Source organism: Bos indicus, chromosome 2 (assembly GCF_029378745.1).
Source record: "Bos indicus isolate NIAB-ARS_2022 breed Sahiwal x Tharparkar chromosome 2, NIAB-ARS_B.indTharparkar_mat_pri_1.0, whole genome shotgun sequence".
In the NCBI taxonomy this organism is placed as follows: Eukaryota; Metazoa; Chordata; class Mammalia; order Artiodactyla; family Bovidae; genus Bos; species Bos indicus.
In genome coordinates, this window is record NC_091761.1 from 38,772,638 (window position 1) to 38,786,808 (window position 14,171).

Here is a 14,171-nt window from a genome sequence, read left to right on the forward strand (position 1 = left end):
AATTTATCCATATAAATGTATCCAATAATGGAATTTTATTTTTTAAAATCATGTGTCAGTACAGGTTTATGTAAATTGCAAATTATTAAGTGCATTCTGTGGCTTTCTTAGAATTCTGGAAATACTTCTGTGAGGACATAAAAATATGGATCCAACTTGAAATGTATATTTGAAAGACTATTTTGAAGTGGACAATAAAGCTTTTTCATAACAGCAAATTTTTGAAGTTGCAACTTCCATTGTTGATGGTTTCTTAAGCAAAGTCAAGTCTGAGAACTTTTTAGCACCTTGTCCTAAGAACATTCAAGGCCAAGCTGTCCTTCTATGCACCTGTACAACTTCTAATGATTTCAGAGGAACCCTGTGACACTCAGAACAGTTTGATCCACCGAAATTCACCTGGCAAAGTAAATAGAAGAGCATGAAATATGTTTCCAAAGCTCACTTAACAGTTTTAAATCTTTTATTCATTAGTAGTAGATAGACTACTATTTTAGGATTATAGTGAAACTTTCGTGAACACATTTTTGAGGACTTTGATGATTTTTCCTTTAGAATTAAATAATATTTATTTTTGAATTATGTTCTCATATTCTGATTAACATGTTGTAAGTGAAATTCAAGTACATTTAATATAATAAGCTCTCTTGGACTGTCATTGCAAAGAAGGAAGTCTGAGAAATGACTTAGTTCTTCCTCTCATGAAGAACTAGCATATGTGCTTTGGAAGGAATTGGATAATAAGTAAATGAATATATGATGTTCCAGATAGTGATAAGATTCAGGAAGTTAAATAAAACAGGAAAAAGGTATAGAGAATAAACAAGCAATAAGAAGGAGATACTATTTTAGATAGAGTTGTCAGCCAAAACCATCATCTCCTGCCTCAATTATTGCATCAGGTTTCTAATTGGGCTGTAGGTATTTTCCAGGTAAGCATCTTTACAGCAAACATTTTTGCAGCAAACAGTTTTTGTCATATAACTAATTGGCCTCAAGGCAAGTTTGCTGTAGAAGATCAAATAACTGGTTGACACTTTGGTTTGATGGTTTGGTTTCATTTCTCCATTGACGGAGTGCCCCCATTTTTATATTACATGAATGTTAGCTGTCATAATGGTCTATAGAGTGATGAGTAGATGTTGTTGATCTTAAAACATTGGATGACAACAATTACTGAAATGTGAAATAAGAGAAGGTAAAGCCAAATTGTGTACGGTACTAGAAAATGATAACGTTGGTTTTCAAATCCTTTGGTGACTTGAAGGTGCAGAGTTGAACCCACATTTTCCATGCAACTTTGGAATGTCTGTCAGTGGACATGGACTATCAACATGTGACGTATCTATCAACATGTGACAGTTTGCCGAGAACAAACAACAGCAGAGAGGCTTTCACAAAGCAATACAAAACTCAGTTACAAATATACACCCTAGTATTTGGAAACGGATACCTCTCTTTCTCTTTTTTAAATTTCTTATTGTTTTTTGGCTGTGGTGGGTCTTTGTTGCTGCATGTGGGCTTTCTCTTGGTTGCCGCGAGCAGGGGCCGTTCTGTAGTTGCGGTGCATGGGCGTCTCATTGTGGTGGTTTCTCTTGTTGCAGAGCACAGGCTCTAGGGTGCGCAGGCTTCAGGAGCTGCAGCACATGGGATCAGTAGTTGTGGTTTTCGGGCTCTAGAGGGCTGGCTCAGTAGTTGTGGCACAGGGGCTTAGTTGCTCCGTGGAATGTGGGATCTTCCTGGATCAGGGATTGAACTGGTGTTCCTTGCATTGCAAGGCAGATTCTTAACCATTGGACTATCAGGGAAGCCCTGGTACCTCTCTTAAGGAAGGAATACATTTTAGTGAAAAAGTGTTGCACTAAACGAGGAGATGAATCAACAAGCCTATATATATATAAAATACTATGATCAAAAGACTTGGAAGACAAGTTCTTAGGTACAACTCACTAATTTAACTATAAAATATTTAAAATTTTGTTATTAATTTTCACATTTCATTGTTTCCTTTTTTTTTTTTTAATGTTTATTTACTTACTTTTTGGCCATGCCAAACAGCATATGGGATCTTAGTTCTCCAGCCGGGGATTAAACCCATGCTCCACACATTGGAAGCACGGAGTCTTAACCACTGGACGGCCAGGGAAGTCCCTCATTGTTTCCTTTTTAATGTCACCCTTTTATTTTTTGTTATTTTATCTTTTACAGCAAAACTGCCTTATGGCCAACTAGTTATTCAGCAAAAATATTTGTGGCAAAAATGCTTACACTGAAAATACCAGACACGCTGTAATTGGTTTCTTAGCTTTTACTTTCATTCCCCTAGCGTCTGTTCATACAGCAGCCACTCAGAATATAAGTTGGATACTATCTTTTGTCTGTTCTAAACCCTGCAACAGCTTCTACTTGGAATAAAATTCAGAGTCCTTTTAGCCTGCAAGAGCCCACATGACCCTTCTCTCTTTGACCTCACTGACCCCATTTCCTTTCACCTTTCTCCTTGTTTACTGTGCTCCAGGCAAAGATTATTCCTGAACATGCCCAGTAGGTCTCTGCCTCAGGGCCCCTTGTTACATTTGATTTCCTTCTGCTGAGAACAGGCTTCCTGGAGCTACTTCCCTTATTGCTCCCTGATACCTCCCCGGAGCGGCCTTCCGTGACCAGTCTGTCTACAAGTCGCATCCCACATCAGTCTGTCTCTTTGTTGGACTTTATTTTCTTTGACTTAGGATCTCTTGCTTTTGTTTCACGTTTCCGTCCGTGGGTATTTGAGAGCATACAGCACCACAGAGCAAGCATGTGGGCTCTCTCACTCACTGCCCTGTCTCCCGCACCTGGAATAGTGGCAACGTGTTGTAAGAGCTCAGTGATCATCTGTGGCAAAAAGGAGCGAACATGCCTTGAGGATGGATGACTGAAACATGGGGAGAAAGTACTCATGAGATGTTAAATGATTTGGAGGCTTTAAAAAGGATCCCGGGTGCTAGAGCTTTCCATGAGATCCTAATCCCGTCTCCACTGTCACCTGACAGAACCTAACCACAGTTGCATCCTAACCTCAACTCTCTTTCCCTGCCTTCGCTTTTTACCACAGAAACTCTTTACCAACTAGCATGAGTGGATATTGTGTAGCTGCACATTATAGATGTGAATTTTTGGTGACTGCATTTCCAGTTCTAAAATACTTAACATGGATTGACTTATGGTCATGTTCTTTCTTTTCTTAATTAAAGCATCACCAAACGCCCCAAAGCTTGGACCCATGGAGCTGACCATTGTTGTCACCGTGCCAGTTTTCCTCCTGTCCATAGCTTCAGTGCTGACAGTATGGGCATGCCAAGGTCGACAGTGCACCTACAGAAAGAAAAAGAGACCGAATGTGGAGGAGCCCCTCTCTGAATGCAATCTGGTAAATGCTGGGAAAACTCTGAAAGATCTGATTTACGATGTGACTGCCTCTGGATCTGGCTCTGGTATGTGCCTGTTGTTCATTTCTTCAGTAAGAAAAATTCTTATTTAAAAATAAATCCCATTTTTTTTCTTAAAATTTTTTATTGTGGTAAAAGTCACATAATATACAACACACTATTTTAACTGTATTTAAGTGTAGAGTTCAGTGGCGCTAACGACATTCACATTGTTGTACAACTCTCGCCATCTTCCCATCTTCTGAAATGTTCACCTTCTTAAGCTGAAGCTGTGACCCCGTTAAACACTAACTCTCCATCCCCTCCCGCATCTCTCCCCCCACCCCCCAGCCCCTGGCATCTACTTATGTACTTTCTGGCTCTATGACTTTGAGTCTTCTAGGTACCTCGCTTTTTAACAAAAAAGGGGCCCAAATATTATTAATTCCATTGTTTAAAATACTTGATATGGTACATGGTAAATTCTGGCATAGAAACTTCTTTCAGCATTTGATGAAGAGTAAAAACTGTCCTGGCCTAAAGAATTAAATCTTCTCAATTGCTTTTTGTGCCTTTAGGTATTCAGATTCTTATTTTCACGTGCCTTCAGAATTTATTTCTGAAGCCAGGAGTTTCTTTTCTCAGACCTCTGCCACATTCTGGTTAGTAATAATAGTTGTTGCTGTCTTGATCATGTTTCAGGGGCACAAAAGAGTTATAGGGCTTAAGCATTGAATTCTGGGGAAAAGATATTAGTTATGCAAAGTAGTGTTCTTTGCTTGTGATTATGAAGGTCTTTGGAATCTGTAGTCAACCCCTGGGATGTGTGTGTGTGAAGTTAATAGGGAGCTGACCTAAAATTCAAATTAAGAATATGTTCTTAAAGCTTAGAAACAAAAGGGAAGAGTACAACATTTCTGTGTTGGCTGCTGCTGCTGCTGCTGAGGTTATATGGTAACTCTTTCCCTCTTTAATGGAACTTCAGAACCCCTGATGAAGCTGTTCAAAATACCAGGCTGTGTTTTGGCTTAAATGAGCCTTTCTCATAGCACAAAGCATCTGAGGGCTTTCTGGGTTTCGGGTGACAGAGCAGCTTCTCCCTAGTAATCACAAACGCCCTAAGATGGCAGAGGACTCCCAGCTATCATGTATATTTCAGCACATGGTGCTGCAGAAACATGAACTAGGGTGAGCCTCAGTGAACCATTTCGGTCATTCCTGCTTTGGAAAGATCATTAAGGATGATTACCCCCAAACAGATTTTGAAAACTTCCCTTGCCCATGGCCTTTAGGAGCATCCAAGCAGGCACAATTAACAAGGGCAGATGACAGAGGAGTGGGTAGCCTCTGTATGGGCATCCATATTTAACACAAAGCCGCTTTGGACTCAGAAGTATTTATCAGAAAAGAGACCTAATTACATCATCCAGAAAGCCCAATTAGGTTCCTGGCTCTGGGGGCATGATCACTTGCTGACTGACCAAAGCCTCAGTGTTTACAACACTGCACAAATCAGGAGACATGTTTTCAAAGGAGAAATATTGAAAAGAATATCTCCAAACTGTGAAGCTTGTAAAAGACATCCAAATTACGTTGTTGTATAGAAAGATGGCACTTTTTCTTTAAAAGTAAAACCTGTTAGGATTTAATACTCTTTCTTCCTTAAGTGTTACATTCTGGGGGCCACTGGGCCTTAATTTCTTGAGCCCTGGCGATATTCTAGGCTCAGAATATTGGCCCAGAAAGCTCTGATTTGTGCCAACTTCCTTGAAATCTTGTATAATTTCTGAAATGTTTAAGTGATTAAATAGCCATCTATTTCATTCCCACCAAAACATTTTAGTTCATATGAAGATGTAAAGCAGAAATACATGTTTTGGAGCTACTCCTATTTTTAAAAATAATTTGTTTATTTTCCTATATATGGCTGTAGTGGGTCTTTGTTGCTGTGAGGGCTTTTCTGTAGTTGTGGTGTGGGCTTCTCATTGCTGTAGCTGCTCTTCTGGCAGAGTGCAGTCTCTAGGGTGCACATGTAGTTACAGCAGGTAGGCTCAGTAGTTGTAGGTTCTGGGCTCTAGAGCATAGGCTCAATAGTTAGTTTCTCATATACTTAGTTTCTCTTCGGCAAGTGGGATCTTCCTGGACTAGGAATTGAACCTGTGTCTCCTGCATTGGCAGGCAGATCCTTTGCCATTGAGCCAACAGGGAAGCCCTGGAACTACTTCTTGAATATGTTTAAGATGATCAGGGATTTCCCTTTCTAATAAAAGAAATGGAGATTTTATAACTGGAAGCTGAGTATTTAGTTTAAGAAAGTATTCATGAGCCAGGGCATAAAATCAGAAATTAAGTTTTTTGGTATTTTTGTTCATCTTGAAACCTAAATCTAGACTTAACTAATTGCTGGACCCTCTCTTTAGATTTTTCTACATTCTTTCTTAAAAGAAAGCTGTAAATGTACTCAGACATGGATGATTTTTTAAATGATCAACTTGAAAGCGTTCTAGGCATTTTTCTCCAAAGCCAGTGGCATATGTTTGGCAGTAACCACTGAATAACAGGAGTGGATGGCTACACTGCCTTGGATCACCAGGGAGAATATGTCCATGTGTAGCAAGGCTTCTGTCACAAAAGCTCACCGATCGGAAGGAAATCAGGCATTTTCCTTCCCCTCTGCTTCTCTTCCCTGGCCAGTGACTTTAAACAAGAAGCAACTTTGTCAGGTGTTGAGAGACAAAAATTGTGAAGCATATCCCAACCTGGTCAGGGACAAATTTCAAAGCAATACAATGCCTGCAAGAGAGGAGAACTGACTGATGTTTGACTGCACTGTCTTTGAGAGATGATGGTGTCTCAGGTGGCTTCAAAGAGGCTGGGTAGGTTGCTGGTTTCTGCTGTGATATTACACTCCTGATAAATGATGATGTTTCTATCAGACAGGCCTCAGTTTCTACATGCTGCATGCTAAGTCGCTTCACTTATGTCTGACTCTTTGGAGCCCATGGACTGTAGCCCATTAGGCTCCTCTGTCCATGGGATTCTCTAGGCGTGAATACTGGAGTGGGTTGCCATGCCCTCCTCCAGGGGATCTTCGATTTGCAGGGAAAACCAAAGTCCTTGTGTCCGAAAAGGAAATCTCTAAGAGTGTAACACTTACTCAGGTTATTTTTGGTGGTTGCTTTCAAAGACCCTGAAGCAACTTTCATTGAATTTTACTCTCTCAACTTAATTGCTGTGCTGATTACCTTAGATGATATCCTACTTCGTCCCTGGTCTGCAGTCTTGATCATGTGCCTAATAAGTTTGCAATTTGAAAATATTGACTTATGTAGTTTTCTAGCCAGTTGTCATTGTTGTGTTTTCATAGGTACTGATTGGTCATGGTTATGCTTTTTTGAATTTGTGCGTGCAAAATGAGGGGAGGGAGGAGAGATATTGGAATTGTAATTTGGCTTAATAACTGTTCGTACAACTTTCATTATGTGTCAGGTAGTAAAACTGACTATAGCTTACAAAAATAGCCTGGAAACTTTTCTGCTAAAAATGTTTCCAACAGGCAAGGATTGTAGTCATATCCACTGAAATGGTGAGAGAGCAAGAACTTGGATTGAAAGCCAGTGTTTTAGTTGTAGGTCTGCCTTCCAGTTATTCCTGGGCAAGTTTTTGATTACCTTGCAGGCCCAATTTTCTCAGCTGTAAAATGATAACATTGAACCAGGTGATCTCAGAAGAAATTTCTGGCTGTGGGGCTTTGTGACTAATTGTTGAGACCTATAATAGCAGACTTATAGTCTGTGCTTATTTAGTCATAGTGGGTGGTTCTCATGAAGAAAAGAACATTTGAACAAATTGTGGCTCATTTCAGGAGTAGAGGTGAAGCCTACAGGAGCTTACAAGATTGATGCTATCAGGGTTTCCCAGCCATCAGAGTACAATGATCACTAAACATCACTCTTCTGAATAAATTATACTGTGACCTCTTCAGTTATTTTCTCTCTAATTATAAAAGTAATAAATATTTGTGGAATGTTGGGGAAATCAAGAAAACGTACAACATTAGAAAGAAGAATCTCACAATTTACTTCACCCAATTCCCACTAAATAGAAATACCCATCATAGCATCTAGCATATATTGTTTTTAGTCTTTTTCCTAGACATATTTTGAATAGCTAGATACACTTATTTAGATGGATAGAATTTGCTGCTTTTTGTTAGCAAAAGTATTTTTTCATTTAACAAAGTATTGTTTTTATTATAGCAAAAGTATTTTCCTATGTCATTAAGAAATACCTCTATAAACAACATCGTTATTTTTGGCTCTAAGTAATCCTTCCTTGGACTTCACTGGTAGCTCAGTGGTAAAGAATCTGCCTGCTAATGAAGGAGATGCAGGTTTGATCCCCGAGTCAGGAAGATCCCCTGGAGAAGGAAACGGCAACCCACTCCAGTATTCTTGCCTGAGAAATCCCATGGACAGAGAAGCCTGGTGAGCTATAGTCCGTGGGGTCACAAAAGAGTTGAGTGTGACTTAGTGACTAAACAACAACAACCCCTCCTTAGACTTAATGTTAAGGGCAAACCATTATGGAGCATGTAATATGCCAGGTACCATGCTGGGTGCTTAACGTGCTGATGAATTCTCACAGTGTTCCTTTGAGAGAGGTAATATTATTGCAGTTTTGCAGGCAAGGAAGCTGAAGCTTCAGTTCAGTTCAGTTGCTCAGTTGTGTACGACTCTTTGCGACCCCATGAATCACAGCACACCAGGCCTCCCTGTCCATCACCAACTCCCAGAGTTCACTCAGACTCATGTCCATCGAGTCAGTGATGCCATCCAGCCATCTCATCCTCTGTCGTCTCCTTCTCCTCCTGCCCCCAATCCCTCCCAGCATCAGAGTCTTTTCCAATGAGTCAACTCTTCACATGAGGTGGCCAAAGTATTGGAGTTTGAGCTTCAGCATCAATCCTTCCAATGAATACCCAGGACTGACCTCCTTTAGGATGGACTGGTTGGATCTCCTTGCAGTCCAAGGGACTCTCAAGAGTCTTCTCCAACACCACAGTTCAAAGCTTAGAGAAGTTCAATAACTTGTTCATGATTACCATTGGTTCAGCTAAAATTGGAATCCATCTTTCTTATCTGTGGTCTTAATCTCTGCACCGTATTTAAAACTTTTTCTATTATCAGACATTTTCTCTTATTTTGCTCTAAGTAATAATATATTAAATATTTTGACAAATTCTTCTGCATTTTATGTTACATCTTTAGAATTCTAGAGGTATAAAGCTATTGGTTCAAAAGAATCTAAACATTTTAATACACTCAGAATATATTTTCTTTGACTTTCTTTTATTCTACAGAAAATATCAAATGGATATTTGTGGAACCTTGCTTTTAATGTAACATGATTGCTTCACTTCATTATTGAATCTGATTCTTCATTTTCAAATTTTGTTTTTTTTAAATAATTTATAAAGAATTCTTCTGCACTCTCAGTTGTACTAGGAACCATGTATTTTATTTAAGAGGATAACAGCATATAGTTCTTAACCTTTATATATTTAGTAAACTGACTGATTTTAATGTGCAAATCAAAGGAATTTCCAACAATTTTGGAAAGTTAGATATCTGCCATGGCAAGCTATGTTCAGGAAATTTTTGTTTGTGAATATGAATAGAGAAATTCATAGCAAGAACCTATAGTATTTTTTGAGCACACTTTGACATTTAAGTTTGGTATAATGGTGCTTATTTCTTCAAAATCAGTAAAATTATTAAAGCGCTTAAATGTTTGCCTTTTATGTGAAAATAATGATCATCATGACAATTATTTTCTGGCAGTTACTTGTTTTTAATAATCAATTTCATGTTTTCTTTGGTTAGGTCTGCCTCTGTTGGTTCAAAGAACAATTGCAAGGACGATTGTACTTCAGGAAATAGTAGGAAAAGGTAGATTTGGTGAGGTCTGGCATGGAAGATGGTGTGGGGAAGATGTGGCTGTGAAAATATTCTCCTCCAGAGATGAAAGATCGTGGTTTCGAGAGGCAGAAATTTATCAGACGGTTATGCTGAGACATGAAAACATCCTTGGTTTCATTGCTGCTGATAACAAAGGTATTTTCAACCTAATTGAGTTCAGCAAATAAAATGTTTTGTTTATTATCAGAGGAGAATAAATAATCTCTTTGTTTTAATAAAATCTCCATGAAAGTCTGATTTCATTTTTGAGAAAAGAAGATGCTTTCCTCTTCTCCACAGGTAAACGTGCAATAAATGTACAAGAAAGGAGGGCAGATGAGTGATATATAGCCATGACGACACGATAGCCAGTTTGATATTTAAAGTATCTGATGACTGGTGTGGCACAGGAACTAACCAATCAGAACAGAAAATTCAACTGTAACAGAGTTCTGGGAGAACCCTGCCATGCTAGGTTTTATCCCTTTAGTTGCTGAGTCATAAAAAGATCTGGAGGCATCTGGAGGGTTCCAGAGTTGCTTTGGGTGTCTAGGGCAAAGGAATACCATTGGAGGTTTTGAATAGCAGCTGTTAATTAAACAGGACAGAAATGTTTCAATATTTTGATAATTGATACAAAAATACCAATGAACGATGGCTGAATATTCATCTTTGTTAGGACTATACTTTCCTCTGTACATCACAATTCAACTCCAGGACTCAGGTTTACTATGAACTTTATTAGAATGGTAGCAAGCAAGGTAATTTTAGTGAAATTAATGTACTTTAGGTATGGTTTATATCTTGAGGTTTAACATTAACAACCCCAAATAATACAACTTTCTGAGATTTGTGGAACAAGACAGATCATCACCTTTTTGGTATAGAATTCAGTAGTCACATGCCCAGTAATCAGGGACTGAATATAAAGCCTGTGTATTACCTATGCTGGCTTTCTTCTTTTTGCATAGCTTTTATTCATTCGGCTGTGAAATAGTTTCCTTAAAGACAAACAGAGAACAAAAGTGAGCAAAACTTAATCCAGTCAATTATTTTATTATTTGAATCAGTAATACTCATTAAGAACCTTGGAAAGGTATTGATTGTAACCTCTGTCTAAAAAACCAAATTATCTGTGGCTATTAGAAGCCTACCATTACCTATGAAATTTAAAGTCTATGGTTACTTCTATTTAATATAAGCTTGATCGTGAAAGTATTTATGATTAATTAGATAGTCAAAGAGAAGGTTATTGTTGTTATACGATTTGCCCATAGTTACATTTGCTGATGCCTTGTCTTTTCTGATTTGCCAGGGAGAAGGTGAGTAAAACCAAGAAAAGCCAGGGAGAATCTTAAAAAAAAGAGTCTTTCCAAATTCTTAACTATACTATTGAAAATGAAACATTTCTGATTAAGTTGTTAAGAACTTATACTTTTTCTGTGTAACACTGAGCTAAACTATCTAATTAGCTTAATTTGCAATGTTATGAAAGTGACTGTAGTTATTTGGTCTATCCTGATGAACCTAATTTAATCATTACATTTATTGGATTATAAAATAATGTGCACAAGAAAGATAACCCCTGATTGTTTCTTATTCAGTTTAACTGGTTTACCTTTGTTGATGGCCTCCTTGTCTGTGGCTTTGATTCCAAATGGTCTCTAACATCACTTTCATCTTCATGCATTTCTATGTCTTTTGCAACATTTACAGTTTCACTTTTTAGTCAACTGTCTGACAAAGACATTGATAGGAGAGGGCAAAGATAACCACTGGTGTTAAGCAGGGAGAGAGGTGTGAGTAAGGATTAGTTTTATTAATATATGTAGTCTGTTTTTTTATTAGTAAAGTTTATCATGTTATATTGATCTTTGAATTCCTCAGAAATGTTATCACTACCTGGATTTGGAAATTAAATATTTGGATAACCAGGAGCTCTTGTATGTAAAGCACTAGGTGGAAAAATTCCTTACCAAATGTTCATTAATTATAGTTTCTTTTCACTGAGGATAAAAACTGATCAGGACTTCCCAGGGCTATTGCAGGCATTTTATTCTGAAAGCTAAAGTGAAGTCTAGGGACTCTGAACACCTACATAATTTTTTAGGCTAATTTGTGTTCTGCTAAAAAGCTTTTATAAACTGGATTAGCTTTTGGTTAAATAAGGTAAATTATTTGAAAAGGTCTAGTAATTGTGATTGGTACTTAATATAAGCTTTGAAGGAAATTGTAAACTTCGTATTTTGAAAGGTGAATAAGATGAACATGCTTGGAATAGTAGAGCTTTTGTGATAGTAATAATACTTTGTGTAAATTTGCTGTATTTCTCTTTCCTATTGGTACAATCTTTCTTAAAAGCTCAAGAATAATTTATAACACAATGCTGAGCCTAAGTGCATCTCTCAGTAGTTTCTCCTATAATGTGGTTGCTATTACCAGCAGGTATTGATATAGAGGGAATAAGAAAGGATTGTTCAGTTGTGCGAATCACTGCCTCACCCTCCTATGGTGATGGTGGGTACATGTAATAGGTTCTACTCTATCAATAGGGATTCATTGAAAATTGTCATTCTACTGACTTGGACTGTATTATCACTGAAGGAATTAACTTTGCTTTGTTAACAATACAAATGTACTTTGAATGCTGACATTGGTTAAAAGCTTTTGGCTTCTTTCTTAACATAAACTTACAGCAACAAAATAATTTTTCTGTTAGACAATGGAACCTGGACTCAGCTTTGGCTTGTCTCTGAATATCATGAACAGGGCTCCTTATATGACTATTTGAATAGAAACATAGTGACCGTGGCTGGAATGATCAAGCTGGCGCTATCAATAGCTAGCGGTCTGGCCCACCTTCATATGGAGATTGTTGGTACACAAGGTACGTATTTTCTGATTGTTTTTTCTCCTTGAATATGAAGTTAGAAGCACTAAGTTGTATTTTAGTGTTCAGTTAGGTTTTAGTTTATTACAAAAAGTTATCAAATGTAAAGAAACACTAAAAGTACTTTATAAAGCTGAAGATTTTGGCATGATATAGCCAATTCTTACCTACATACTCATCATTTTGTATACTAGCCATAATAATATTTTTATTCCAAGCATCTCTATTGTCACCATTTAGCATATGTATCTGAGAGATCTTGCTTTGGTAGCAAATGCTCCATTCTCAGAGGTTACAAATAATTGAACTGTTTTTAAAAAATTGGAAAGGGTAAGGTGATCTTAAAAATACTCCTATACCATGTACTTGAAAGCCAAATAATACACACTGTCTCATCTATTTATTGAGTTAATAGAGAATTGGCTCTAGAAAGTTGTTCTTGTCACTGTAGTGCTTCTCAGATTTGGATTCTTGATCCCTTTAAATGCTTAAAAATTATTGAGGATGCAAAAGTTTGTGGATGTGGGTTATCTCTGTTAATATTTACTATATTAGAAACTAAAATTGAGAGATTTAAAAATATTTATTAATTTACTTAAAGTACAATAATTAATAATTAAATATTAAAATAACAGTTTTAAAACATAATTTTTATAATATAAAACCCAATCTAGCTAAAATAATGGTTTTGTTTTACACATTTGCAAATCTCCTTAATGTCTGGATTTTCATACCTGTTCTTCATTTAGTCTGCCCCAGTATGTTGTTATTGGTTAAAGTATGTAAAGAAAAGGTGACATCACCCAGATATGTCATTGAAAAAGAGCTTCAAGGACCGCCAGGGATCTTTGGGCCAAATTTGAGGACTTCTGTTCTAGGATAATAAAAGTTTGAAACTTGTTTTTTAGGAGAATTTTTGCTATGTTCTTATGTGGATGTAATAATGCTAATACTTTCCCTACTTATTCAACAAATATTTATTAGTGGTTACTAAATGTCACCTAGTATTCTAAGCAAGGAGGGATGGTAATGAGTAAGACATAACCACTGTCTTATGTAGCCTACCGTCTACTTGGGAATGACAAATAATGCCTACAAATAAATAAGATAACTCAGCGATAAAAGCTGTGAAGAAGGCAAAATGGGGGTAGTCTGCTGAGGGTGAGTTGGGATGTTGATTAGGGGTCAGGGAACACTGTTCTTAGAAGGTAACATCTGAGCCAAGTCTTTCAAAATGAATCCTTTTGGACAGATTCAGTCTTCGGTAATGGAAAAAGTGAATATATTTATCTTATGCTTCATAGGTAAACCTGCTATTGCTCATCGAGATATAAAATCAAAGAATATCTTAGTGAAAAAATGTGAAACTTGTGCCATAGCAGACTTAGGGTTGGCTGTGAAGCATGATTCAATACTGAACACTATTGACATACCTCAGAACCCTAAAGTAGGAACCAAAAGGTAAGATAACATACTTTGGTAGCATGTTGTTGTTTAGTTGCTAAGTCGTGTTCGATTCTTTGCTACCTCATGCACTGTAGCCCACCAGGCTCCTTTGTCCACGGCATTTCCCAGGTAAGAATACTGGAATAGGTTGCCATTTCCTACTCCAAAGACTTATGACTGCCCCATAAACATGAATGCCTGGGATATGTGTTTAGAGAGGAGGGCAGCATATGCAACATCATTAGGCCTAAGAAAGCAAGAATTCTCTGGTTCACTGAGAAATCAGTGGCACAATGGCTATAAAGCAAGGAGAGTTGGCATTTAATCATATAGAAAGTAGCTATTTGGGTGGGGAATCAGTATTGAGGGATGATGGAATTGATGGTGATATATTACTTTTAATGTGCCACATCCGAGAATACATTTTCTTACAGAGAGGAGGAAAAAAAAACAACCACATCAACAATG

The 14,171-nt window shown here is 37.5% G+C and overlaps 1 protein-coding gene across 1 annotated transcript in view; it reads left to right on the forward strand.

Moving 5' to 3' along the window:
• Positions 1 to 14,171, forward strand: part of ACVR1C (activin A receptor type 1C) — an 85,176-nt gene that overhangs the window by 48,799 nt on the left and 22,206 nt on the right. Inside the window, exons 3-6 of the mRNA XM_070767667.1 lie at positions 3,234 to 3,473; positions 9,293 to 9,523; positions 12,087 to 12,254; positions 13,562 to 13,718. Of these exons, the coding sequence (XP_070623768.1) occupies positions 3,234 to 3,473; positions 9,293 to 9,523; positions 12,087 to 12,254; positions 13,562 to 13,718 (796 nt within the window). The remainder of the gene's footprint in view (positions 1 to 3,233; positions 3,474 to 9,292; positions 9,524 to 12,086; positions 12,255 to 13,561; positions 13,719 to 14,171) is intronic.